This window comes from Hemicordylus capensis, chromosome 3, assembly GCF_027244095.1.
Source record: "Hemicordylus capensis ecotype Gifberg chromosome 3, rHemCap1.1.pri, whole genome shotgun sequence".
Lineage (NCBI taxonomy): Eukaryota > Metazoa > Chordata > Lepidosauria > Squamata > Cordylidae > Hemicordylus > Hemicordylus capensis.
Window position 1 is genome coordinate 52,195,969 of NC_069659.1, and position 26,704 is coordinate 52,222,672.

The 26,704-nt window shown below is 44.4% G+C and overlaps 1 protein-coding gene across 11 annotated transcripts in view; it reads right to left on the minus strand.

The window, feature by feature from the left end:
- Positions 1 to 26,704, minus strand: part of COL8A1 (collagen type VIII alpha 1 chain) — a 193,813-nt gene that overhangs the window by 32,716 nt on the left and 134,393 nt on the right. For 7 of the 11 annotated variants that reach the window (XM_053310907.1, XM_053310910.1, XM_053310905.1 and 4 more), the window contains one exon: positions 23,992 to 24,104. Coding sequence is in view for 1 of the 11 variants with exons in the window: in XM_053310904.1 (XP_053166879.1) it covers positions 3,238 to 3,243 (6 nt within the window). In the remaining 10 variants the exon portion in view is untranslated. Of the gene's footprint in view, positions 1 to 3,237; positions 3,368 to 17,511; positions 17,528 to 23,991; positions 24,105 to 25,926; positions 25,944 to 26,704 lie in introns of those variants that run through there. The other 4 variants (XM_053310911.1, XM_053310913.1, XM_053310904.1 and 1 more) reach the window with 4 other exon arrangements.

Below are 26,704 nucleotides of genomic sequence, written 5' to 3' on the forward strand. Positions count from 1 at the left end.
ATAGCCCCAAAGCATTGAAAAGCACATTGGCATGCCATTTGTTTCTTCACATCATGAGCAGATGAGATCAACGCAAACTAAGCAGACCTGTCAATTTATTTCACAGCGCACACTACTTATCTTTTGGCATATAGATGGCAATGGAAATGAGTGTTTTGAAATGTCTTTCAGTATGTTCTGAGAGTTTTTTTTTTTCATAAAAACAGCTATAAACAGTACCCCAAACTCCCCCCAAACCAAAGGGTCTGCCCACACATTTGTGCTTCCTAGTAGGCAAGCTGGGGAGGGGTTGTGTCATGTTTGGTAAATAATGTTAGGCTGTTATTGTTGACACTCAACACTTCTAGTTTGAATACTAGTTTCTTATGTATTCAAACATAAGAAAGTGTGTCAGGGTTTTGTTTTGTTTTTGCTAAAACCTAGACACCAAGTTGATGGCACTTAATCAATCAATCATTTGGGATGCATTTTTTCCTTTCATCTAAAATGCGATCAGTCTGACATAATTTGCCTTTAGTGTTGAAAAAATACCCTTCAAATGCTGCCCTACATCCCCAATAATGTTTTCTTTCCTTTCTTTGATTTTGTTTTTATTGCTGTTGAGAACTTTCCAGACAAATAAGACCCACTGAATACCAAGAACTTTGAAATGAAACCACAATCCAAGCAATCCATCGCGTTGAAAAGACGTGCTTTTGCAAAAACTCTTCAGCTATACAAAATCTCAAGAGAATAAAACATCCTATAAAACGTATTTGTTTGGGAAGAAAGCACTTCAGACATACACTGTTTATTGGGCCAGGAGACTAGCACATTTAAAGCCCAGCCACACAGGTTAGGTAAATCAAATATTGGCAGTCAGGCTTCAGGGAAACCTATAATGGACCTGTTATTTTCAGAGCAGCATTGCAGGCTTTATAAAACTAATGCTGAAAACAATGGATGGGTTCACACATCATGCAGCATCATTGTATGAGATCCTCCAGCTATGGGAGCCCCTCCCTTCCTCAAGCACATGCCTACAGCATTAGTAGCCTACGGGGGCGTAGCAAGGCTGGACTGGGCCCAGAGATGAGATTTTAAAATGCCCCCCCTCAAAGTCCAGAGCCTCCGCACACCCCAGGCCCCCAAGGATTTAAGTCTGATATTTCAAAATAGGTATGCTGCCTGGAAATACATTTCACTGAATACAAACACGCACACTTCACAATATATAGGGGCTATTCTGATGATCACAAAAATTGGGCTAGGAAAGCCTAGCCTGATTTTTGAGGATCGTCAGAACCACCGGGCTCGCAGCTGAGCCTGGTGGTTCTGGAGCGGCTAACCCACGCCTGTAGCCTGCCCCTTAGCCAGGGTTTGCGGAGCGAGTGCTCCGCAAACTGCTCGTGAGTAGCCGCGGCGTGGCTGCATGCCGCGGCTACTCGCGAGTAGACCCCCGACCGGGAGGCTTAAAAGCAGCCTCCCGGCTCGGGGGTTTCCCCAGTATGCCCTGCGCGCTCGTGCAGGGCATACTGGGGCTTCCGGGGACCGCGTGGCCCCCGAGCTCCCCAACCCCCGCCGGCTCCGTCATGGAGCCAGCAACCGTGTGGGTGGTCGATCCAGTCGCCCAGGTCTCCCTGCCTGCTTGTCTGCAGGGAGAGCGGGCTTAGCCCGCTCTCTCTGCAGTTTTTAAAAAAGTGGGTCTCACGGATTGTGAGACCCGCCTCATAGTGATATACATTAATTACTATATATTTGTGCTACTTTTAATGCCTGGAACACACTAGAAACACTAATTATTAAAATTGGCCCCTTGCTGCAGATTAGCAAAGGAGACTTTCAACTATGCAGTGTGAGCCTATGTATGTTTTCTCAGAATTCTGAACAAATTCAATAAAGTTTGATTCCAAGAGGTTTTTCCCATGGGGCTTTTAAAGCCCTTTAATACACATCTCCTCTGGAATGGAGATGCTGCATTCACATGTTGGCCAGATTTACCCTGAAGTCCCTGCATGTTATTGGGGAGCAGTTCACATGCAATTCAGTTTTTCACTGCTCATTAGAGTGTAGCCTGGTTTATAGCCAGAGTAAAAAAAACCACACTATTTTGCGTTAGTTGTTTGGGACAACTTCAATTTTGCAGTAAAGCCTCCCAGTAAACTTGCAGTAAAGCCTGCTGTGTGTAAACATCCCAGGTAAGTGAGTGGAGAATTGCAGCCTCAGGTAGCAAATCTAACCGCATTCAGCTGGAAGTACATTTCATTGAAACCTAAAGGACTTACTAGCAAGGAAAGGATGTCTGCTTAAAAATAAACTCCATTGCATTCAACTGTGTCTGAGATTCTTCCCTGGTAAGTGCATATAGGATTGCACATGCTCAGGGATGTAAACTAAACCAAACTAATTTGTGCTCCCAGCATATTTTGCTCCCTATAGGAGATCAGTAAGTCCCACTGAAGCAAGGAAGATAGGTGGGGAGAAATAGAGAGAAGAGCAAGAATTAGCACCATTCCTCAGGAGAAAAAAAAAAGGGGGGGGAGAATGAGGAATCTGCCTCTTCTTGGTAAAATTTTAAGAGAGATGAGACATGCCAGGACTCAAGGAGCTCCTGAAGTTACGCCTTCTGTCCTAAAAGTCATTCTCCCTGCTCCCCAATGTGGAAGTAGGGCTGGTTGTGGTCTCTCACTGTACTGAGATAAAAACCACTCTCTGCGGGTGCTCAGAAGCAGGGTCATCCCCGGTGGGGTGTGGGGCTGGGGGCAAATCAGCATGTGCAGGGCCTCCTTAACATTTCATATCACTACAGAATCATACTGACTGATGACATGCAGTGTAAATAGTGTGAGTGAGGTTTTTGGACATGTCCTACCAGCTTGGCCTTTCTAAAGAAAAATGAAATGAAATAAAAGCACAACACATGCTTCACAGTTCTTACTCAGACCTTCTGGGCTGCAAAACAACTTGAACATAAGTGCATTTATGAATGAATGAATGAATAAACAAACAAATAAATATAATATAATATTGTTTGTTCCAGAGGTTTTTGCAATTTTCTGCCATGAAACAAGCCACTTATAGGACTTTTTAGATAGTTTTTTTTAAAAAATCCAGCAAATATTCCAATCTGTTTCAAATTAAATATTCAGAGACTTCTCAGTCTCTCCCCCGCCCCCCCCAACAAAGCCCTACAGCAAGAAAGCAGATCCCTATATATGGTGGTGGTGGTGTAACCACAAAAAAGAATTCACATTCTACCTCCATTCCTGGCAAAGGCTGGCCAGGCTGGCCTGGGCAGAGGGTCTGAAGAGAACTGTGGTGGGTAAGGGCAGCCAGCGCTGGCCACGCTGCCTGACTCCTGCCTGCCTGCCTGCACTCCAGTTCAGGCTTCAAGGAGGCCTGCACAGAGGCCTCTCTGGAAGCCCCACCCACCTGCCGATCAGCTGAGAGGCGGAGAAAGAAGGAGCTCTAGCACCTTGCAGGCTGCTTAGATTGCCGCCCAGGAGGGCAAGCAGGAGAGAGGACGGGCAGGGTTAGGGGGAGGACTGGCTGAGTGAGGGGCCTTGGGGCTGGGCAGGTGGGCAATGGGGAGTCATGTGACATGTCTCTGGGGAGCCCTTGAGGCAGTGGGACCCCCAGACAACTGTTTCCCCTTGCCCGATCATAGTTCCTACATTATGCTGAGATAGTATATCATGAGCAAACCCAACATTTTTGGCATATGCTAACCTATTTGCTGTAAAGAACCCAAGATCTGTACTAAAGATGTGATGTGAGTGACATATCTCAGGTTCCCTGCAGCAAGTAGGTCAGAAAAAAGTGAGATTTGTGGATTCATACATCACAATCAGTGTTCCCTCTAACAGAGATTCCCATTTGTTGTTGACAACTCCCATAATCCCCAAGCGAAAGCCATTGCAGCTGGGGATTCTGGGTGTTGTAGTCAACAACATCTGGGAATCCCTGTTAGAGGGAACACTGGTCACAATCAGTCTCAGCATATCATAAGCTACAAATGCAGTAGGCATGAGCACAGGGATGGAAGGGGATGTGTGTGCTCCCAGTGCTATCCGAACTGGTGTAAACTTCGGGTGCCATATTACACGTGAGCCTGTCCAGTGTCATCGCATTATTTTGTTCAGGTTAAGTTTCTAACCATAGGGTCTTTACTCAGTGCTATATTTGGGCACCAGCTGAGAAAGCTGGTGAGGAGAGCTGCTCTTGTGGTAGCAAGCATGACTTGTCCTCTTAGCTAAGCAGGGCCTACCCTGGTTGCATATGAATGGGAAACTAGAAGTGTGAGCACTGTAAGATATTCTCCTCAGGGGATGGAGCCGCTCTGGGAAGAGCGTCTAGGTTCCAAGTTCCCTGCCTGGAATCTCCAAGATAGGGCTGGGAGAGATGCCTGCCTGCAACCTTGGAGAAGCCGCTGCCAGTCTGTGAAGACAATATTGAGCTAGATGGACCAACAGTCTGACTCTGTACATGGCAGCTTCCTATGTTCCTAAGCTACAGCTTAGGGCAGGAGTAGACAACATGTGGCTCTCCAGATGTTGCTGAACTACAATCCCATCACCCCAGCCACAATTTATTACAGCTGGGGATTATGGGTGTTGTAGAGGAGAGCCTACCCCTGGCTTAAGGCCTCACATTATGAGGGACCTCTGAATACCCCCAAAACAACTACATTTCACATCTTAAACCACCTAATGGTGCCATGTGGCAGTAACTTGCCTAGGGAGCAAGAGGTTGCTGGTTCGAATCCCCGCTGGTATGTTTCCCAGACTATGGGAAACACCTATATCAGGCAGCAGTGATATAGGAAGATGTTGAAAGGCATCATCTCATACTGTGCAGGAGATGGCAATGGTAAACCCCTCCTGTATTCTACCGAAGAAAACCACATGGCTCTGTGGTCACCAGGAGTCAACACGGACTCGACAACACAACGTTACCTTTCATGTCTCACATAACTGGAGAAAGAAAAAAAGACTCTAAAATGGATATCATTGTTCTGATAAGACAGAAATATACTTATATGGCTAAACAATTATTTATCATACTGAGTTTATAAAATCTTTGCAGAAGTAACTGTAAGTTATATCAAAATTTTTACCAGACCAGGGCCTTTAGATCAACACCTGCATCACAGTTACAGACAGTGTGTACGTCTTCAGACTAATGCTGCTGTAACTGTGAGCAGTGTGGCAAAGTTGGGTGGGTGACACACTGGGGCAGGATTTCCTACACTTTTTGTAAGAAGATGGTGTTGGAAGTGAAGGACTTTGCGCTGTCTCAACGACAGAGAGGGACAGACTAGTGAGTCAGAGGGCTAAAGAGGTCAAGACATTGGTCATCCCTTCTCTACTGCTCTGACACTATCCCTTTGGTATGCAGATTACTATTTTTAGGGACTGCCTTCCTTTCTGCTTGGCCACTTCTTCTTCCTTCTATTTCCCTTTCTTCTCCCTTGCAACATGCACATCCATCTGCATCCAGCTAGCTAGCTAGATTAGAGATCCTATCTCTCCACTTTACTCTCTAGAATGGAGTTCACTAATAAATACTCCTTATATTGATTTGAAACTATGAACTGGCTCAAAGTTATTTTACTCTTAGCATACACGCATGCCTGGGCAGACTCCGCTGTGTTGTGCCTCTGTGCACTCTGCTATATTAGAAGGGTATCTCTTACCAGAGAGAATTCCCAACAGATGGGGCCTTGTACACTTGACATAGTTTAGGGCCTCAGCATGTCATAATCCAGTCCTGCCTTCACAAATCACAGATTTGGTGGTCAGTGGATCCAAGCAAAAACTGTGTTAGAAAATTCTGCACAAACTGTGTTGAACTGGCCGAGGCGGATCCACCATTGCACAAACGGGTTCAAAGAACCCGGGCTGCCTCCCCACGGGGCCGCTGCAGCGCCCACCACTACCACTGAGCAAGGGGGTGCCCAAGCTGCAGGCACCCCCTCTTAAAGTCTTGGCCTGGGCGGGGGGGGGGGTTGCCACAGTCCCAGAAGGAGCATATTTGGCCACTTTTCCAGAGAGTTGCTCTGAGGTTGAGCAACTCTGTCGGAGGAGCCGAAGGTGGGGGCCAGGCCGAATGAGGGAGGGAGGGAGCAAGCCAGTGAGAGAGCTCACTCCAGCCTCTAGCTCAACTAGCAATGAACTCTGTCGAAGGAGCAGCAGCAAGCTGGCTTTTCCAGCAGGCAGAAGTTGAGCGGGGCTGAGGGAGCAAGCTCACTTTCCCAGCCTCCAGCTTCAGAGCTTCCCTTACAGCTCAGTGAGTTTTTCTGAGCAACTCTCTCTCTCTGTCAGAGGCGAAGCAAACTGGCTGGCTTTTCAAGCGGGCTTTTCCAAAGTTGGGCAGGGTAGGACTAGAGAGGGAGGGAGGGAGGGAGAGGGAGGGGGTGGGCGAGAGCTGAGGCTGACTGGAAACCAGATGCATGCTGGAAGGAGTCTGAGTGTCTGGGCTGGAGTCAGCTGCTGCTACCATGAGGAGGATAGAAAGGCCGTGAGGAAGGAGGGACTGGACTGGAGGACAAGGAATGCTTGTATAGTTTGAGAACTTGTATTATTTATTATAATTAAAGTTGTGTTTGCCTTTTAGCGTGTTCTTACTATTCTCTGCTACGGCCTGGATATCCATATTCCCTGTCAGACAGATGCTTGCTGCCTCTTGCCCTTATAGCAGGAGGAGGCTAGGAAAAAGGCTCCCTTTCTCTCTTTTTGTATGGTGCCACAAAATTAATTCTTGAACATGGGCCCCTTCAGGGCTTGCTACGCCTCTGGGACTGACCCAACCCACTCCCAGTCTCCAAGTCGTAACATCCCATGGCATCAACCTCATGCCTTTTTCACATTCAGAGAGGTTGCTATATGAAGTGACTCTTGATTGACTGCAGTGGATCCTAATATTTAAAATAGGGTGCAATTTTGCAGGAGTGTATAAAAAAGTCTTGCAGGATTCTGGTCACCTAACTGACCCCATATATCAGTGAAATATTTCTAAATAGATACCTTGATAACCACAGATAGTTGTAAAGGAAAATGTCCATTTCGAAATGAATGCCAGACAAAACAGACACTATTGAGTAAAGGTAAAGTGTGCCATCGAGTCGGTGATGACCCCTGGCGACCACAGAGCCCATGTTTACCATTCCTCCTCCATGCAGTCTGAGATGACGATGCCTTTCAGTACCTCCTTATATCACTGCTGCCCAATATAGGTTTTTCCCATAGTCTGGGAAACATATGAGCAGGGATTCGAACTGGCAGCCTCTGGCTTGCTAGTCAAGTCATTTCCCCACTACACCATTAGGTGGCTGCAACATAGAGTACAGTTCCATATATGTAGCTTAAAAAGTGGCATTTCTCTCTCCACTTGTCATCTCCCTCTCTGGTTTAGGTCATTCTGCTTGGGAAAATTCACAAACCTGATCCTGTTACCGGACACTAGGTGGAAGCACTGATCCACTGAGTTTCCCAACGTGATGTTCTGTCTTAACTAAGAGGCTGACAATTTTCTTCTCAGTCTGACAGGTGCATTATTGGTAGAGCAAACCAAGAAAGGACTGTTTAGCCCTCCACAGGCTACTTCACACATTATGAGATCCTTAAACCAAAGACAGTGTGGATTGCTCATGTAAAACATCACATGCAATAACAGAATTATTGGCTGGCATACCATGAAGTGAGCCATGCATCCAAGAGGAATGTGTAAAAAATTAGATCCAATGGTTCATTTCCAAAGCATCTTGCTGTCTCTATATGGGAGAGGTGTATGACTGTAGTGTCACGTTTTAACTGAAAAATGGGATATCCATCTTGTCAGACTTGTAGATAGGCCAACATTGTAGTCTGTAGGTATACGATTGTAGTTATGCTACAATCATATACCTCTCCCATCTATTGATGACAAGATACTTTGGAAAGAAACCACTGGATCTATTTTTTTCAGTTGGACATCTAGTGATCACTTTTATGAGATCTCGTTGATTATTCTTTATGAATCTTGTTGGGATATATTTTTATTAATTTTGATCAATTATACCTTACATAGTTAAGATAATTTTCAATTATATAGTTTTATTATCAGTATCATATTAAAACATTAATATACAGCATTTGGATTCTTTATTGATATTGAGATATTACTGAAGCCATTTAAGGTTTTGTGTTTTCTTTTGCAGAAGCAGCAAGCCCACATCCCTCTGAGAGGTGCGGCTCACAGCACAGTATGTCAGCCATTATTTTTTATTTGTGAACATGCAGTGTAAATATGCTGGGGAACTATGACCAATCACAGCTTACCAGAATGTATACACAAATGCCATGTGTGAAATCAGGATCCACATTATTTCTACAAAGGAATCCCTTAGAATTTTGTAAAGTATGCAACATCCCTAATGGCCAATTATAGGGCTTTAAAAAAACAACAACTGTGATGTCTATTAAGCTGAGCCATTGAAAACGAGGGATGTGCTCGAAAAGCGATTCGGTTTCCGAACTGCTGCACAATCCCTTTCAAACTGAGTGCTTCCACAGCCCCTTTAATATGGAGGAGAGCAGGTGCATCCCTGCTCCTCCTCTGTTCGCCGCTACTTCTGTACTGGCAGCACTCCCCCAGCTGTAAGTGTGCACCAGTGGCACTCTTCCCCAGCTGCCCCCATGCAGTGCCAGCATGCTCATGGCTTCCGTGCATGTGCGGCAGCCATTTGTGTGGCCTTGTGAACATCCTTCTCAACCTCTATCACTTTTGTTTAAAAGAAGTGGGAGGTGGGAGGGCACCTTGCTGACACCCCAGTAATCTACCACTAGGGGTGTGCATGGAACCGTCTGGCCCAGTTCGGTTCGAGGCCGGATCGGCCTCGAATGGAACTGGGCCAGTTCAGTCTGGCCCCCCATCGACCCCCCCCCGGTCCGGTCCCGAAGGGGCTAAAGGTACTTAAAACCTACTTTAATTTTAAAACAAAAAATTTGCAGACCAGCCAGACTGGACTGGTCTGCACATCCCTATCTACCACCGCATAGAAGGGCCACCTTGGCTCTAACAGGGCATTTGAGAGGCTGTTTGCTTCACTGAGCTGAGATCAAAGCTGCCCTTTCCTTCTCAGACAGAAGGCAAATGAAGAAACCTCTCCCTCCCTTCTCTCTCTCACTCCTGATCTTGGTTTGCTCTGTTTGGAAGAAACTTAATCAAGTTCCCCCAATGAAGAGCATAGTGCTTAAAACACCCTGGGATTGAGATTTTCTACAACTTGTACAGAGTCAACTTCCTGGATTTTTGTGTGCTACTGTTTGTGTGAACTGTCATCTCCACATGAACACCCACAATTCCAATGATGTCAGCCACACTTTTGGAAAAGACAGTCTTAAATATGCTGGACCCAAGATTTTTAAGGGTGAGTATAAGGAATAAACAGGAGAAAGATTGTAGGCATTCTGAAGTGCCATATGAATGAAAAATAACCATGAATACTGGTGGTGAATCTTTAATCATGTTTGCATTTCCTATGAATGTGATCATCATTTGACTGATCGTAGTAAGAAAGCCTGTAGCAATAAAGCATCCCTCCTGTTTCCATCTTTTCTCATTTTTTCCTGTGTGCACTTTCAAATGACTCTGGAAAGGAACAACTTTGAAATAGCAGGCACCACGTTGGATGCATTCCTTTGGACTGAGTGAGGATGCCAAAAATGCATGAATTCCTGGTGACCTTTCACTGCAAACTGTGAACTTTGCTCACTACACGTAACACATACTTAGGCATCCTTACCCAGGCCCTAAGCCAGCCCTCCTACGTTCCTTTTCTCTGTCCTTCCTTATTTAGTGACAACTCAAACAGTGAGGTATGGGAGGATTTGTTTAAGTAAATGCTAAGACTGCTTCCAGTGGTTATAGACTTGAATCTGCCACTTCTTCTGAGTCCATGGCTCCTTCCCAAAATGTGAAAGGCCCAGGAATAATGTACGTTGAATGCTGTTTACATCTCAGAGAGGTGGCAGAATTTATTACCACCACCCCCTGTCTAGACAGCCACTCCAAGAGCACAGCTTTTTCAGACAAAAGTTCCTCCTTTTTGCTACCATGGATGGCCAGCCCTGGTTCAAGCTCTGTATTCTCCATGAGTCAGGGCTTCAAATTCAACCCTAGGCTTATGGAAGTGAAAACTGAAATGAAACCTAAGAAAAATGTAGCTTGTCACATTTCCACAACTGTGAAAATTTCAAATTTCACAAATGTGGAAATTTGTCACATTTTCACAATTTGAATTCAGATTTCTGAACTGCAGTTTCAAATCTTCATTTTGAAATTTAACTCTGAGGGACTGTGGCAAGATCTTCTCCTTCTCCATGGAGCTTTCCAACAATCAAGTAGAAATCCGGCTCACAAGGAGGCATTTATTTGGGGAATTTACTGCTTCAACAGGGAGAATCTCTGGATTCCCCTTTCCCAAATGTCTCTTTGTGCCAAGTCAGGCATTCAATGCACCCCAGGCCCTATGTCTTGCCCCAGGTTAGGAACATTTGCTTCAGAATCCTGCACCCCACATTCATCAATTAGCTTTAGCCCTGAAGAAAACTTGGGCTATTTTTCATCTGTGTGCATCCATGATTTCCAACAGATAAGCATAAGAAATAGCCAAATGATCTGCAACTGTCTTCCCCTAAAAGTTATGAAGGTGGAAGATATTTAAAGTAAAGTGTGCCGTCAAGTCAATTTCAACTCCTGGTGCCCACAGAGCCCTATGGTTTTCTTTTGGTAGAATACAGGATAGGTTTACCATTGCCTCCTCCTGTGTAGTATGAGATGATGCCTTTCAGCATCTTCCTATATCTCTGCTGCCCGAAATAGTGCCAGCGGGGATTCAAACCGGCAACCTTTTGCTTGTTAGTCAAGCATTTCCCCGCTGCGCCATTAGGTGGCCTGGAAGGGATTAAGCCTCTCTGTAATAGAGGTAGCTCTCAATAGCTACAAGTGGGTCTAGGTAGAGGTCCAGGAAGCGGTCATGGATTTCAGTGTCCTTGCCTCTTGGGACCTCTACAGATCGAACCAGGAATGTCATGGCCTAAGAGCCATGAAGTTCCCAGTGCAGTGGCATACATGGGGGAGAAATGTCCCTGGCACCCAGTGCCAGGTGCTGCTGCTGAACACACTAGCCCACACCAGCCACACCCTTTCTTCGTGCATCAGCATGTTGACACAGGAGCTGTTGCTGTCACAGACATGAGGTCCATCCAGCTTGTGAGCACTTTCTACACCAGCCTGGTTGGATGCTTCTTTCCTCTCTATCACAAGCAAAGGAAAAGAAAGGAGTACCCAGCTGGTCCAGCAAAGGAAATACTTGCCAACTGGACGGCCACATGCATCTGTACAAGGTACTGGCAATGTCCCTGCATTGACATGATGAGGCAGGTGAAGGGGCTTAGCCAGTGCAGGGCATGGCATCTACCTTGCATCCTGTCCCAGGGCTGCTGCTAATCTTCCAAGGCCCTCTCTCAGTGAGCTACCTAGGATTGTATATCAACCCAGCACTTGGATGAAGACTCCAGATTCAGCTCAATTATTAGGAAGCTAGCCCTGCCTGGTAAAGAGAGAAAGATATCAAGTGATAAAGCCTTTCTGGGACTGAATCACTCCAGACTCTAGGTGGGGATTACATAGTAACATAGGAATCTGCCATATACTGAGTCTGACCTTTGGTCTATCTAGCTCAGTATTGTCTACACAGACTGGCAGCGGCTTCTCCAAGGTTGCAGGCAGGAATCTCTCTCAGACCTATTTTGGAAATGCCAAGGAGGGAACTTGGAACCTTCTGCATGAAAGGATGCAGGTGCTCTTCCCAGAGCGGGCCCATTCCCTAAGGGGAATATCTTACATTGCTCACATGTAGTCTCCCATTCAAATGCAAACCAGGACAGACCCTGCTTAGCAAAGGGGGCAATTCATGCTTGCTACCACAAGACCAGCTCTCCTCCCCACCACTGACTGTTTTTCTATGGACTAAAATACCCTACACTTAGAAAAGCAGTATTTCTGGAAGAAAGCCAGGCTACAACCCTCGTCTCTGACAACCAGTTTTCTTTTCACATGGAGAGATTTCAGTCCTGTGAGCTACCTATTTACAGTCTGAAAAGTTACCGACCAGGAACCGTTGTACCAGGTGATGAACTCTTTATCTACAGAGCCTCAAGTCCTATTTCATTGATGTCAATGAGACCTGCAACCTGTTCCTATCCGTATTTACTGGGAATTAAGCACCACTGACTTTCATGAGATGGCTCTCTTAGGAAGCATGCTTAGGAATGCAGTCAGTTAGCAGGGAAGACTGATCTTCTTGGGCAGCGAAGGAAGGCACAGCTATGTCAAGGTTTGCACTGACATACTGTTGGGATCCTATGCTCCCCCAGTTGTAAAATCAAAAGATGGAAAGTAGCATTAGGAACAAAGACCCAATATAGCAACAATGAGAGCCTCTGCCAAAGAGATCATGGCAACTGCATCACACCCCCGCCCCCCGCCCACTGCCGTCCCAACCAAAATCACAGCACTGCTCATTAATGGCATCCAGGGCATTTTAATTAATAGGTGTGTGTCCAAATGGATACCCAGTCCTAGCTAGTGGGCATCCAGTGTACATGATTTGGACACATAGCATTCATGTAAGGAAATGGAAAGAATGATCTGTGTCGTGAATATGAAATGAATTGGTATTTAAACATACCAGTTTTGGGCAACATTTAAAATGAAGTCACAGGCAATGTTCCCTCTAACAGGGATTCCCAGATGTTGTTGACTACAACTCCCAGCATGCCCAGCTACAATGGCCTTTGGCTGGGGATTATGAGAGTTGTAGTCAACAACATCTGGGTATCCCTGTTAGAGGGAACACTGGTCACAATATTACTAGCTGTAGGCTTACTACTAAGTATATCAGCATTTATAACTAAATTAATTAAAATATGTTAATACTTTTTATGGTATAACTAGAACAGCAGAACAACATATTCCACAATAATGTATATGTTTCTTATAAACCTGTGTTCTTCATTATAAGGCCTGGGGGCCAGTGGCAGCCCTCATTAACCCTAAGTGTGGGCTCCTGACAAATTGTTTATTGGGCCTGTGTAAAACTTTAGCCAAAGCTGAGTACTCTGCACAGTCTCCCTGGTACCATACACTAGACTGTCCTACCTCGCAAGAACGGCGGAACAACCAGAACCTTCATCATGGGAGGAAATATCCCAGCTACCACAACCAGAAGCCCAGAAGTGGAAACAAGCTGCAATTGAAGAGCTTTAGGCTCTACAGAAAAACAAAACCTGGACTCTTACTAAGTTACCTCAAGGAAGGAAAGTTATAGGCTGCAAATGGGTTTTCAAACTCAGACATGATGCTGATGGTGAGATTCAGTGCTACAAAGCCAGATTAGTAGCAAAAGGATATTCACAGAAATATGGAGAAGATTATGATGAAACGTTTGCACCAGTGGTTAAACATACCACAGTAAGGACTCTGTTAAGTATTGTTGCTAGCAAAGGAATGCATGTTGAACACCTAGACGTGAAAACTGCATTCTTGCATGGCGAACTAGAAGAGGACATTTACATGCAACAACCACCAGGTTTCTTAGAGAAAGGCAAAGAGGACTATGTATGCAATCTGCAAAAGAGCATTTATGGTTTAAAACAGGCTGCCAGAGCATGGAACATAAAACTAAATGATATGCTGCTTCAAGCAAACTTCAAAAGAAGCAACACGGATCCCTGTCTATACACGAGATGCATCGATGGCAAGTGGACTTACATTTTGGCATATGTTGATGATTTGATTCTTGACTATGAAAATCCAGATGACAGCAAGGAAATAATGCATCATCTGAACAGAGATGTGGAAGTCAAGCGACTTGGCAACATTGCACACTACTTGGGCATTCAGGTACAAAGAGAGAAAGATGGAAGTTTCCTCATCAACCAAGAACAGAAAATTAAAGACTTGATAAACCTGCTCAGACTGGAAAATGTGAATCCTACACCAACTCCAATGGAAGTGAACTACATAAAGCAAGAAGATCAAACTGAGCCACTCTCTGACAACCATAGATATCGTGAAGCACTGGGTAAGCTTTTATACATTAGTGCACTCACTAGGCCAGATATTAGCACAGCAGTTGGCTTACTTTGTAGAAAGACTGCATCACCAACAGTCAAGGACTGGAATGCAATTAAGAGACTTGTTAGGTACCTAAAGGGTACTGCACACTTTAAGCTCAAGCTACCAGCTAACAGTCAACCAAAACTAGAAGCATACATAGATGCAGACTGGGGTGGAGACCTAACAGAAAGGAAATCCACCAGCGGTCACATAATTTTCTATGGAGATGGAGCCATAAGCTGGTCAAGCACAAAGCAAGACATAGTGGCATCATCAACCACTGAAACGGAATATGTATCAGCTGCACAGGGCTGTCACGAGATACAATGGCTGTGTCAACTACTGAAAGACCTAGGTACAGATGTACCACAGCCCATACCAGTGTATGAAGACAGCCAAAGCTGCATTCAACTCTCCAAACAAGAAGATGTAAAGGGGCGTACCAAACATATTGATGTGAAGTACCATGTAGTGAGAAGTCTGCAGAAGGATGGACTAATCAAGCTGATCCACTGCCCAACAAATGAAATGCTTGCAGACATACTCACTAAGCCACTACCAAGACCCCGCTTTGAAAAGCTGAGAGAGAAGATGAATCTTGTGAACTGAGTCACGAGACATCGAGAGGGGGTGCTGGAAGTTAAAGGACTTTGCGCTGTCTCTTGTCTCAGACAGTGGAGGCCAGACTAGTGAGTCAGAGGGCTAGAGGGTCAAGACATTGGTCATCCCTTCTCCACTGCTCTGACACAATCCCTTTGGATATGTAGATTGCTAATCTCAGGGATTAACTTCCTTCCTCTCTCTCTTCCCTACCTGCCCTTCTACCCTGCAACATGGCAAGCCCCTCTCCCTGCACCATGTGTGCAGAGAAGATGTAGAATCCATCTGCATCCAGCTAGATAGATAGATTAGAGATCCTAACTCCTCACTTTCCTATCTAGAATGGAGTTCCTTATGCCTTATATATTGATTTGAAACTATGAATTGGCTCCAAGTTACTTTACTCTCAGGATACACGCATGCCTAACCAAACTACCACTGTGTTGTGCCTCTGTGCACTCTGCTATAATGAAAAAGGGATACTCTCACCACAGAGAATTTCTCAACGCTTCAGGCCAAAGGAGCCAGTGATAAACACTCTTTCTTCTAGCCCTCCTAAAAGGGCCAGCACACGTGTTGGGGGGGAGGAGGGAGAGGGGGAACCCTTTCAGACATAGCATGAAACTGCGGGGTGACAAACCTGAGGTTAATTCTTGAAACCCGGAATCAACCTGCAGATGATCTTCCAACCCAGGTTGGGCAACCTCCGGTTTCAGGGCAAAGGAGTCCCTCCCTCCCTGGTTTGCCGAGGCCACATACCAGCAAGCTCCATAGCACTTGTATCTCCAGACTATGGGCGCGGTGCCAGCATGTCAGCAGGCTGGCAGCCATTGGCCATGGTCTTCAAGAGGGCATGCCCAGCGTGTTCATCCCTCTTTGGCATGGACTACCTGCCCTCAGCAGGGAAATGACATTTAAACCCTTTTAAATGGCTTTAAAACCGTTTCCCTCAAACCTCTTGCACTGCTGTCCTCTCAAGAGACCCACATCCAGTCTCGCACAAGCACAATTACTGGTAATGGGGAGACAGAGAGGGGGACTATGTTTTTGTTACTCTGGGAAGGGAACATGACAACTTCCTAGGAAGGAATATGTATATGAGGGCCGGCAAAGGATCCTGGGTCACAGTAGATCTTTTGTCTACAGTGACAAAAGATGCTCTTGTGATGGCAGACTCAGTCAAAGCAGTCCAGGAACCCCCAACACACTCCTGTCCATGTGCTGGCTTGCTGCAGGCGCACAGCCTCCAAAATGGCCGCTGTGAGAAGGCCAAAAACTGGCCGAAGAGTGGAGGGGGCAATAAGGAGAGCTGGTGGGGGGAGGGGGGACCTCCACGGACCCTCCCCCCCACCTCCAGGAACTCCCCCGAGGGGGATAAGGTAAAAAAGATATTATTATTTTAACATAAAAAGGTCCACAAGCTCCCTGAACATTCAGGGATTGTTCGGTCCGGGGTTGGACTGAACAGGGGATGGTTCAGTTCAACCCCAAACCATCGAACTGACTCAGTTCAATGTCGAACTGGCTCGACATCGAGCTGGTTTGCACACACCCCTAGAGAGAGCTTTGCCTACTTTTTTCAAGGATTCTCAATCTTCAGGTGTGCAAATTCTTACCTTCCTTCCTTCCTTCCTCCTCCCTCCCTCCCACTTTTCTCTTTCCCTCCCTCTCCCTTCTTTCCCTCCCTCCCTCTCTTTCTCCCACTCCTTCTTTCACTTCACTTGTTTTCTCCCTCCCTCCCACTTGACTTCTTTTTGTTTCTTCCTCCCTCCCCGCTCCCTCTTGTCTGTCTCCATTGTATTTATTTAAAATATGAACACCTGGCAGGGAAGTTGCTCTAGAGCTATCTAGATGCTCTACAAATGACAGCTGCTTTAAACATACCTGTATATAGAAAATCTGTATACCAGGGGGCTCCATAAGGCCATTAGGTCCAGACTTTTAAATATACTAACTGCACCACTGCATCCACATGCCTGCCTGCCCACCTGCCTTCTTCCCTCCCCAGCACTGGTAAAGAGTTGGCACACATGGGACCAGGGACCAGAGGTGCTGTCTACTTGCCCACCATCATTGGTGCAGGCAAAGCCTACAAGGGCTAATGACATTGCCATCTGGTGTGTGTCACCGGGCAGTGATGTCATTAACATTTGTCAGCTCCAACAGGGGCAAGTGAGCAGATGGCAAGCTGGCTCTTTAATAACATCAGGTAGGAGGCATGCAGGCATGCAGGTGGGTGGCTAGTGGGCAAATGGTGTGAACTACCAAAAAAAGCCCATAGTCCCCTGAGTCTCCTCTAAAATGTTTGGTGGTGCCTATGACACCGAAAAAGAAAAGAAAGTTTGCTTTTGAAACATGAGCCTATTCAGACCTTGCTACACCACTGTTCTGAACAAAATCTACTTTTGTGTATACTGAGATATCAGGTTTTCCATATCTTCATTCTTTTCTCTGTAAGAATTCTGCTACAGCTGGACATGCTTTAGAAGAAAAACAGAAAACAGAGCCCCACCACATTGCAGCGAATCAGTGGACACCCAGTTAGCTTTTCTTTAAAAGTGCCTTCATTGATGCCCCTATATCAGTGATGCAAGGAGGCCACCAAAAATACACAGCAGCAGCAACTCTATTATGTCACTTAATGCATTGCCAAACTTCTCCCATGAATAATGTGTAAGGAGGTTACCAGAAAGAGCCCATTGTGCCTCCACTACCAGAGGCTTCCATAGCTCAGTGGCCAGAAGGCTTGCAAGTAGACTCTATAGGTACCTGGTTTCCTAGGGGAAGGAGCTGAGTCCCCCTGTAATACCACGTCTTCTCTATAGCCAATGGCTGACATGATGAGGACATTCAAAGTCGTCTCACTGAAATTAAAAGGACAAGTGCAGCATTTCCTTCCCATGCCTTTCACTCAAGCCTTCCATTCCAGAGAGCAACAGCCTAATTCTGCAGCCGCAGGAGCAGACAGAAGCACACCTTGTGACTGACCTCTCCCCCCCTCAGAGCAGCACCATTGCTTGGTTGATCACTCCAGCAGCAAGCAGAAGGCAGGGAAGGGATGGAAGTCAGGAAGACACAGAGCCCTTCCGGCATGCTCAGACACCCTTGCTCCAAAGACAAGGCTATGGCAGCTCAGTGGTTAGAGCATTGGTCTTGTAAACCAGGGGTCGCGAGTTCGATCCTGCTGGGGCCTGAGTTTTCTTGGAGAGGAGAGCTGGTCTTGTGGTAGCAAGCATGACTTGTTCCCATAGCTAAGCAGGGTCTGCCCTGGTTGCATATGAATGGGAGACTTGATATGTGAGCACTGCAAGATATTCCCCCCAGGGGAAGGAGCTGTTCTGGGAAGAGCATAAGGTTTCAAGTTCCCGCCCTGGCTTCTCCAAGATAGGGCTGAGAGAGATTCCTGCCTGCAACCTTGGAGAAGCCGCTGCCAGTCTGTGAAGACAATACTGAGCTACATAGACCAATGGTCTGACTCAGTATATGGCAGTTTCCTATGTTTCTATGTTCCTATGGAAAGGTGCAGACTCTCAGTCCTGGTGGTGTGTTGTGCTGGAGAACCTGCTGCCTCCCTTCCACTGGGTGCCCCATTCTGAAGACATCTGAAGGGAGTTACAAGCCTGGGGCCAGCGATGAGATATACTAGTTATCATAAGAAGAAAGAATGCAACAGAAACAGGCACAGCATTTATTTGGCAGTATCAGTTGTAGAGCAAGTTCTATACCTTTGTGTTTGATTATTATGATTATTATTTTTCTTAAGTGCAGAACTCTGTTGAATTTAATTGTGTTAGATTCGACCCATTCATTATTCTTCCAAAGGGATTTTGAATTCTATTCTTCTCTTCTAAAGTGTTAACTATCACTCTCAATTTCATGTTATCTGCACATTTGAGGAGGACTCCCTCTACCCTTTCATCTAAGTCATTGATAAACCTGTTGAAGAGTACAGGCCCCAGGACTTCTCTGGCACCTTGCTTGAAACCTCCCTCCAGTTTGACAAGGAGCCATTGATAAGCATTCTTTGAATATGGTTTTTCAGCCTGTTGTGGATCCACCTGACAGTGTTATCATCTAGCCCACATTAGACCAGATGGGCTCCCACTGGCCATTGCTTCTGCAGCTCCTATTACTGTTGGCCTTACTTGCCGTTTGCATGGCACTGGATAGGGAACATCTTTGCCTCTGTGAGTGTTGATTGGCTGCCTGGTAGTCTGTGGAGAGAAAAGTGGTGATAGTGATGCATCATGGGTAGTAACTGCAAAAGAAGGACCTGTGACTGGGTATTTATTATGGGGCATCACTATTATGGGGCTGAGGAAGGTGGCCATCACCTAAGGATTTGCCTGTTTTGGAAAATCATGTTTTATCTGGAGAAGACTTACCCATTCAATGGAAGGAGTTGTAATGGAACCCTGTGTCTGGTTACTGTCGATTCTGTACCATGAACCTTTGCTCTGATTCTGAAAGGAAGAATGAGTCAGAGGTGGATGATCAACAGTACCAGTGGGTGGAGTACTTGCTATTCACCAGCAAAGGGGGCTCTGTATGTTCCCCCGCTTGCCTTCCACAATGATGGGAGCTTGAGTGTTTGTGGCCAACAGTCCCCATCTGTACAGAGTACACTGAACCTGGGTCTAACTTGGACACTGCTCTGCAATGTCTACTTTGGTTACTGCTACTACTACCCACTGAAAAAAGGGAGAGTTCTCTACCTATACAGTTTACTCATGTTCAGGAAGAAGGAGAGACACTTCGAGGTCATGGGTGAGAATTCTGCACTTCTTGGGTGATTGTACAGAATGTGCAGATGTGGACTACTTTGAGATGTGGACTACCGGTCCTTCATGAGCCCCTCCCTTGCTTACCTGTGTGGGCTACCTTGTCCTTGCAGTCCTGGTTGCAGCAGGAGAGTTGAGGGTCCTTGAGGGTGTTTGTATCTAGTATCCTGTAGCAATGTACCTGTAAGGGTGTCTATGGACAGAGGTATTATACGTCTATCCTACCTCCTTTTGTTGTTTGTGCACAAAGTGCTCCCTTTGTGCAAAGTGCTCTTTCTGCAACTTTCCACATGCTTCTGTACATTCACAGTGCTATAGCTATGAGGGCAGAGTGATGTGGCCTCATGTCATATGTGAGCTGTATCCCCCTACTTATATACACCCCACGCTGTGCTGTGATTGGTTACAGTATTTGGTGGAATTCTATCCTCCATCCTGGCTGGGTATAGGTGGGGGACTTGGTATCTGGGGCACAAATGACTCTGATGGGCATGCTTTGAGTTACAACACCTAGTGTGTGTTATGTGTGTGATTTTGCACCCGTGGTGGAGGCAGGATCAACCTAGGGGTGGAGGATTCCAGCAATACTGGTCAGCTTCCTTCTGATGCTTTCTACCATATCCCAGTTCAATGACTGAACTTCAACCCATTTGCCCCCCATTTCCCCACCAATATTAAACTTTTACAGGTCCAAGCTTACTCTGGTACAATGGCAGTTTAACGTTCTGTTCTGAAGACACAGAGGACTTTTGTTGTGATCCTGTTCCCATCCAACTGGCATAACACGGTGTTATGATCAAACTAGTAATGACACATTCATTCTGAATTGTACCTGTAATCTTGTACCAAAATTCTCATGTACGGTTGTGTAATTAATACCAACTTGGTGGTGACTGAGTACCTTTGAGGTTGCTCTGATATTTTCCCTTTCTGCTCTGTGGTTCAAACAAGAGTATTCATTACATAAAGTTCTTCATTTGTGCCATACTTTTCAATGTATTCCTCCATCTCTTATTTCAGAGAGTTTTTTTTAAAAAATACATTCTTTTTCTTAAGTATGTTCTATAGCCACTTGATAATGGTTTAGTCAAGCCAATGCTACACTGATTTCAAGCAAAGGAATCCAAGAAAGTCCGAAGCAACAGAGCTTCATGCAAGCACATTCTTAAAATATTTTGTTACTTTAACAGAAAATCTAAATCCTTAAATCTATTATTTCCACAAGGTTTTTCTTAAGAAAAACAAACTAACCCCTGCAACTAATTGACATAGTTCTGCTATGTGCAAAACTGGAAGAATACTTTTCCTAATAAAGCTACCCCTCTTCTTTTCACTTGCCTTCATTTAATACATACCCTTTGGTATTTTATGAAACACGCAGCAGTGCCATTTGTGGGGGAAGTGGGGAGTGGGTGGGATTGAGATTCAGGAAATCCAAAAGAGGACCTCCTGTTTTTGGTGGAGACAATTATAGTGTTGGTTTTGGTTAGAAACCAGAATTTCTATTGGATACAAATGTCTTTGGCAACTGACATTAAGCCTCAAAGCTTACAGAGTTCTATAAGTCTCAGAGGTGGAACCTGTCACGTATAATGCTAGTTCTCTGAATTTTGGGTAAGTTCGTATCAACCTCATGGTTTTAATGTTGTAAACCAGGCCGATCTCACTGAGATGAAATATTGGTGGAAATGCTTTTTAAACCTTCATTGCGTTCTGGATTCTTTTGAGTTCTTGCAGCCTTTTCTGGAAAAAGAAGGCACTGATATACTAAAAGGAACAACACTAGAATACTACTCAAGGGCTGACATCCTAATGCAGCATTCATGCTCCATGAAGAAGTGCCAGGGCTGCTGAAGAGTTCCAGATCAATGTAGCACCAGTACTCATACTGGGAGGAGGGAAAGACACTGATCTCCCCTTCCCCCAGAAGTTCCCTGTGCCATACAAAAATATCCGAGGCCTGTGCAAACCTCAGGGACATATTTTCAGGTGGTATGAATATGAATAAGATAAATATTTATATACCTGTTTTCAACAAAAATCCCCAAAGTGGTTTACGCAGATATAAATAAAATGGCTAAAATGGCTCCCTGTCCCCAAAGGGCTTACAATCTGAAAAAGAAACGTAAGCTAGACACCCGCAACAGCCACTGGAGGGATGTTGTGCTGGGGATGGATAGGGCCGGTTGCTTCCCCCCTGTTAAATAAAGAGAACCACCACTTTTAAAAGGTGCCTTTTTGCTCAGTTAGCAGGGGTACAAGATACTTCCAGAAGAAGGGCAGACTGGTGACATTTCCCCACTCCTGTGTGAGCACCAGTGCTTCATTACTCATTCATGTCCACAGAAACACCCCATGCTGTGTTATTAATGTTGGTCAAGTTCTCTTTCCTCTATTAATTATTATGAGCTTGTCAAATTGTATAGCTTCTCTCCCAAGTACTAGTTCCCATGTGCAAAATAAGGAATACAATATTATTAATATTTTACATAGCACTTTCAATGCGTGTAGCTGATTTAAAACCACAAGTACATCTCTTCGCAAGCTATCCAGAAAGACATCTCAGGTCATTGCCTTTCATACAAATAAGATTCCACAAAATTTATTTGTAATAACTGTGCTGAAAGAACCTGAAGTATTTATTTACAATCCTCTTTGATCACAAGGATAGAGGATTTTAAAATAAAATAAAATTATCCACCTATAAAGCCAGACTACAAGACTCTTGCTAAGTAAAAGAATGTTTCTTCCAAAAGTCACACTTGAAGACAGACAATAGTCATAACCATAAGATGACTGCGGATACTATGAGCTAATGTCTACTTGTCCAAAGTATTTCCATTTAAAAAGTCAGAATTGTGGCTGTGCTCTCAGCCTGTGCTAAGAAATAATCAACACAGCAACTGATACTGTTTTTCTCTTCTGCTCTGGATATCACCAATACAATAACAGCAAGGATGACACATTAAATCCCTGGCTTTTCTACCACAGCACAAGTACCCGCTGTGCCTCACTCCCACCCCCCACCTCCATTGCTGGATCCCTGTCGAAACCTAAAGGGAGGTCACTCTTCACATTGAGTTCTTTTCTGTATTATCACCAATCAATGTATTTTAAAAAGCATCTATCTCTCTATCTCTCTATCCAGGGAGAGCAGTCCTCTGTGGATTCACCTAGGATGAGAGCATTAATGTGAGATACACCGGCAAGGCAATGCTGACACTCCCTATCAGCTGGTGTTGCTGCACATGTGTAAGCCACTCCTGGTCATTTTTCACATAGGTCTTTTAGCTTGTATCTCCTCCAGGATGGAGGGTGTGTGTTCACATATCGGCCAGATTTACCCTGAATACGACGATGAGTATGACAAATATTTATATACAGCTTTTCAACAAAAGTTCCCAAAGCAGTTTACATAAAATGGCTCCCTGTCCCCAAAGGGCTCACAATCTGAAAAAGAAACACGATAGACACCAGCAACAGCCACTGGACGGATGCTGTGCTGGGAATGGATAGGGTCAGTTGCTTTTCCCCTGCTAAAAAAAGTCCCTGAGAGCTACTGGGGAGTACTTCACACACAATTAACATTAGAGTATAGCCCTATTTATATTTGGGGTCGGGGGAATCCACTTTCTGAGTAAGTTTTTTGGGGCAACTTCAAATTCGTGGTAAAGCCTGCTGTGTGAAAAACACCCTGGAGGTGTTGTGCAAGAATGCACTTGTGCGACTATTTAAAAGAGTGAGTGCTGCTGCTTGCACTGCTGAGTGCTGCTTGCATTGGAAACAACCAACTGAACTCTTGTGCAATTCGTTGGGGCTGGCTGAGACGTGCATAGCAGTGCTAGCTGGTCAGGATTACCAGCACATCATGTAGGCCACTGTTATTTTTCTTTCAGAAATCTAAAATGTGGGATAGAATTCACCCCCGCAAAATGCACTTGGCACCTTTTCTGCCTCCCTCTCAATATGTATATATATTTTCTGGTTCTGCCATTGTCTTCTGGGAGAAAATGGACAGGAGAGTCATAATCCATTCATTACAAACGAGAGCTTTTCACCTAAATTCTGCAATGGAGGCTTTGAAAGAAAACACCAACAGAAAGCTTTGAACAAACAAAGGCAATTGTACAAATATCTTCAAAAGTGCCATTAAAAATAAAATAAAATACAAATATAAATATAAATAAATAAATAACCACTCTTTATCCCTATCAATAACAAGGATTGCTTTAATGGGATGTTTTCTTTAATTCTCTGCATAAACATACTGACAATTTCTGCACATAATTCTGCAGAGCAGATTTCTTTTCTTTTCTTGAAATTGAAGCACTAAGCATATAGCAACCAGTGGAGTAACTCATCAACTCTGATTATTTAAGAGTGCCTAAGTTTATAATCAGTCATGTTCAGGCTTAGCACATAGAGGCTGGTAATCTGGCATTCCAAAATGGGTGTATAGTACACTTACATTAACACTTCAGGGAAAGGGTGGAGCTGTGGATCAGTGCACAAGGGTTTTCAGAAGCCCGGATTCTTCATCAGACTTTGGTGAGCAAAGAAAGATAATTTTATTGCCAGCCCCTAGAAAATGTAAGTTGAAAGGTTACAGCTTGAGTGATACCATAGGTAGCTACATCTTGTCAGATTGACCACAAATTGTTTTTATTTAAAATCCTAAACTTTTCTATAAAGAATTCAAATATAAATTATTTCCTATCTATCTATCTATCTATCTATCTATCTATCTATCTATCTATCTATCTATCTAATTAAAATACCTATATCTTGCCCTTCCAGTACAAATATTGCTCAGGGTGGCTCACAAAGAAAATAAAACAGATAAAACAATACACATTAATAAAACTTCTGTACACAAGTTTAAAAACCCACTAGATACACATAGCAAATAAAATCTAAAAAGCTTCCTTAAAAAGCTAAATCTGCAGCTGTTTCTTAAAAACTCTGAGAGAGAAAGCTTTTGAGAGAGTATTAGTAGAGGGGGCCATAACTGAAAATGCCCTGTCTCTAGTGTCTGCCAATCAGATCTCAGTCAATGCTGGGGCTGCAAGCAAGGTCTGAGACATAGAATGACAGACTCTGTCAGATTCATGTGTGTGGATGCAGTCTGACAAATACCCTGGAGGACCCAAGCTGGGTAGGGCTTTAAAGGTCATACCAGTACTTTGATTCTAGCCTGGAAGGAAGCAAACTGGTCACCAGTGCAGCTGCTGCAGGATGCGTATAATACTTGTGAAGTTACTAGCATCCATGAGCATTCTTGCAGCAGCATTCTGGACAGCTGGAGCTTCCAACAGTCTTCAACAACAACCCCCCTGTACAGCATATTGCAATCATCCATTCTGGATGTAACTGATGCATAAGTTACTGAAGTCAGAACCGACTTTTCCAAGGAGAGTCACAGGTGGCATACCAGCTGAAGCTGGTAGAGGGCACTCTAAAATTAGTATTTGATATATTGTTTTCCTGCTCTTCCTGCAAGGAGCTCATGGTAGTGTACAAGGTTCTCTCCCCGATTCTACTTTATCCTTGCAGCAAGCCTTCAAGGCAGGTTAGGCTGAGAGATTTTTGATTGGCCTAAGGGTCACCTAGTGACCATCACCGCTGAGTGGAAATCTGAACCTAGGACTCCCCTTTCCTAGTGTGATACTCTAACCTACACCACATTGGCTGTACATATTGGCTCTTCCAAAATGGCTAATATTAAGATCTTGTATACAAATTTAAGATCCAGTTCCATGAGTTATTGTGTCATTGTTCAGACAATGTTATCTCAAGTTGATCCAGCACCTTCCCTTCCTGTCAACCGGGTATACCTATCTCAGCTGAAGGTCCACCAGCTCTTCAAGTACGGGTGTAACATTTGCATAGGACTTAAGTGTACAGAATCCAATGTAGAATTATGCAATCAGTATCCCATACACAATCTGGGAATTAACCATGCTTTGGGCTCTTTGCATTTATGCCAGGGCAGCACAACTTTGACCCTCCTATGGTCCCTGACTCCTGGCCACTGTGTCTGGGGATGATGGGAGTTGTAGTCCAAAAACAGCTGGAGGGCCAAAGTTATACAGGCCTGATCTATGCAAACCTTACATTTCCCAGAACATAGGTAAGATTTCATTTCAGATCTCATTTAAAAATGGCAATACAGAAATTGTAAGCTGGTGGCTAAGGGTTTCACATGCTACTGAACTGTGAAATTAATCTGCAGAAGTCTCCCAAACTACTGCTAGACTTTTGTCGGAGGTGAAATGTGTTTGAAAATCATTTCGACTGAATGCAATTGAAAATCCTAATTCTCCTAATTCCATTGCCAATTTCTCTTTAACTAACTTGTTACAATCAATTTACAATATTTCATTTCCAGATTGTTATTCCATACCTTTGCTTCCTCAACTGCCCATGTTATTGTTAGTGGAACATGATCCGTCCGTGTCAAACTGCCCATGATAAAGCATATACACTTGCTTATATAATGGTGAAGTTTCTCTGTTGTCATGCAACAAATTCTAGGAAAACCACTAGAACAGCTTCTGACAGATGAGTCACATTGCATTTTGTTATATATTAAGCTAGGAAAAAACTAAGGGAAGAGGGACAGAAATAAGTGCAGATCGAGACCTTGAATAGTGTTGGATACAAACAAACATCTCTCCAGGTGCAAAAAATTATATAACTTTGTTAAATAATGTAAAATGTGAACAAAACATAAAACAGAGATTTGTACTGTATTTGTAAATTTTGGCAGAGTGCAATGAAGCAGTTATTGTCAGGTCTTAGGTTAGCTAAAGTAGAACCAGACAAAAACAGCAAAATGAGAAAGCTTCTATCTTTCTGCTTTGGAAAAGAAAATGGTTGCCTATGTCCCGCCCATCCCCGCCGCAATTGCAATTGAAATAAACAGGGTTGCCAATTTGCCCCAAACAATCCTTTTTCTCTGGCTTTTTGTTTTTTTCCTCAGGAAGATAGGCAGCAAAGTTAATTCCAGGCCATTTTGGCTGCCACTGGGATTCACCTCTTCTAAGCTAGGTGCCACCCCATTACTACCGAACTCCCCATTTTTCATGGGCTGGATGTCTTCTGCTATCACCAGATCGATGACGATTGATTAAGTGCTGTCTAGTCGGTGTCGATGCTTAGCAACCACATAGATAGATTCT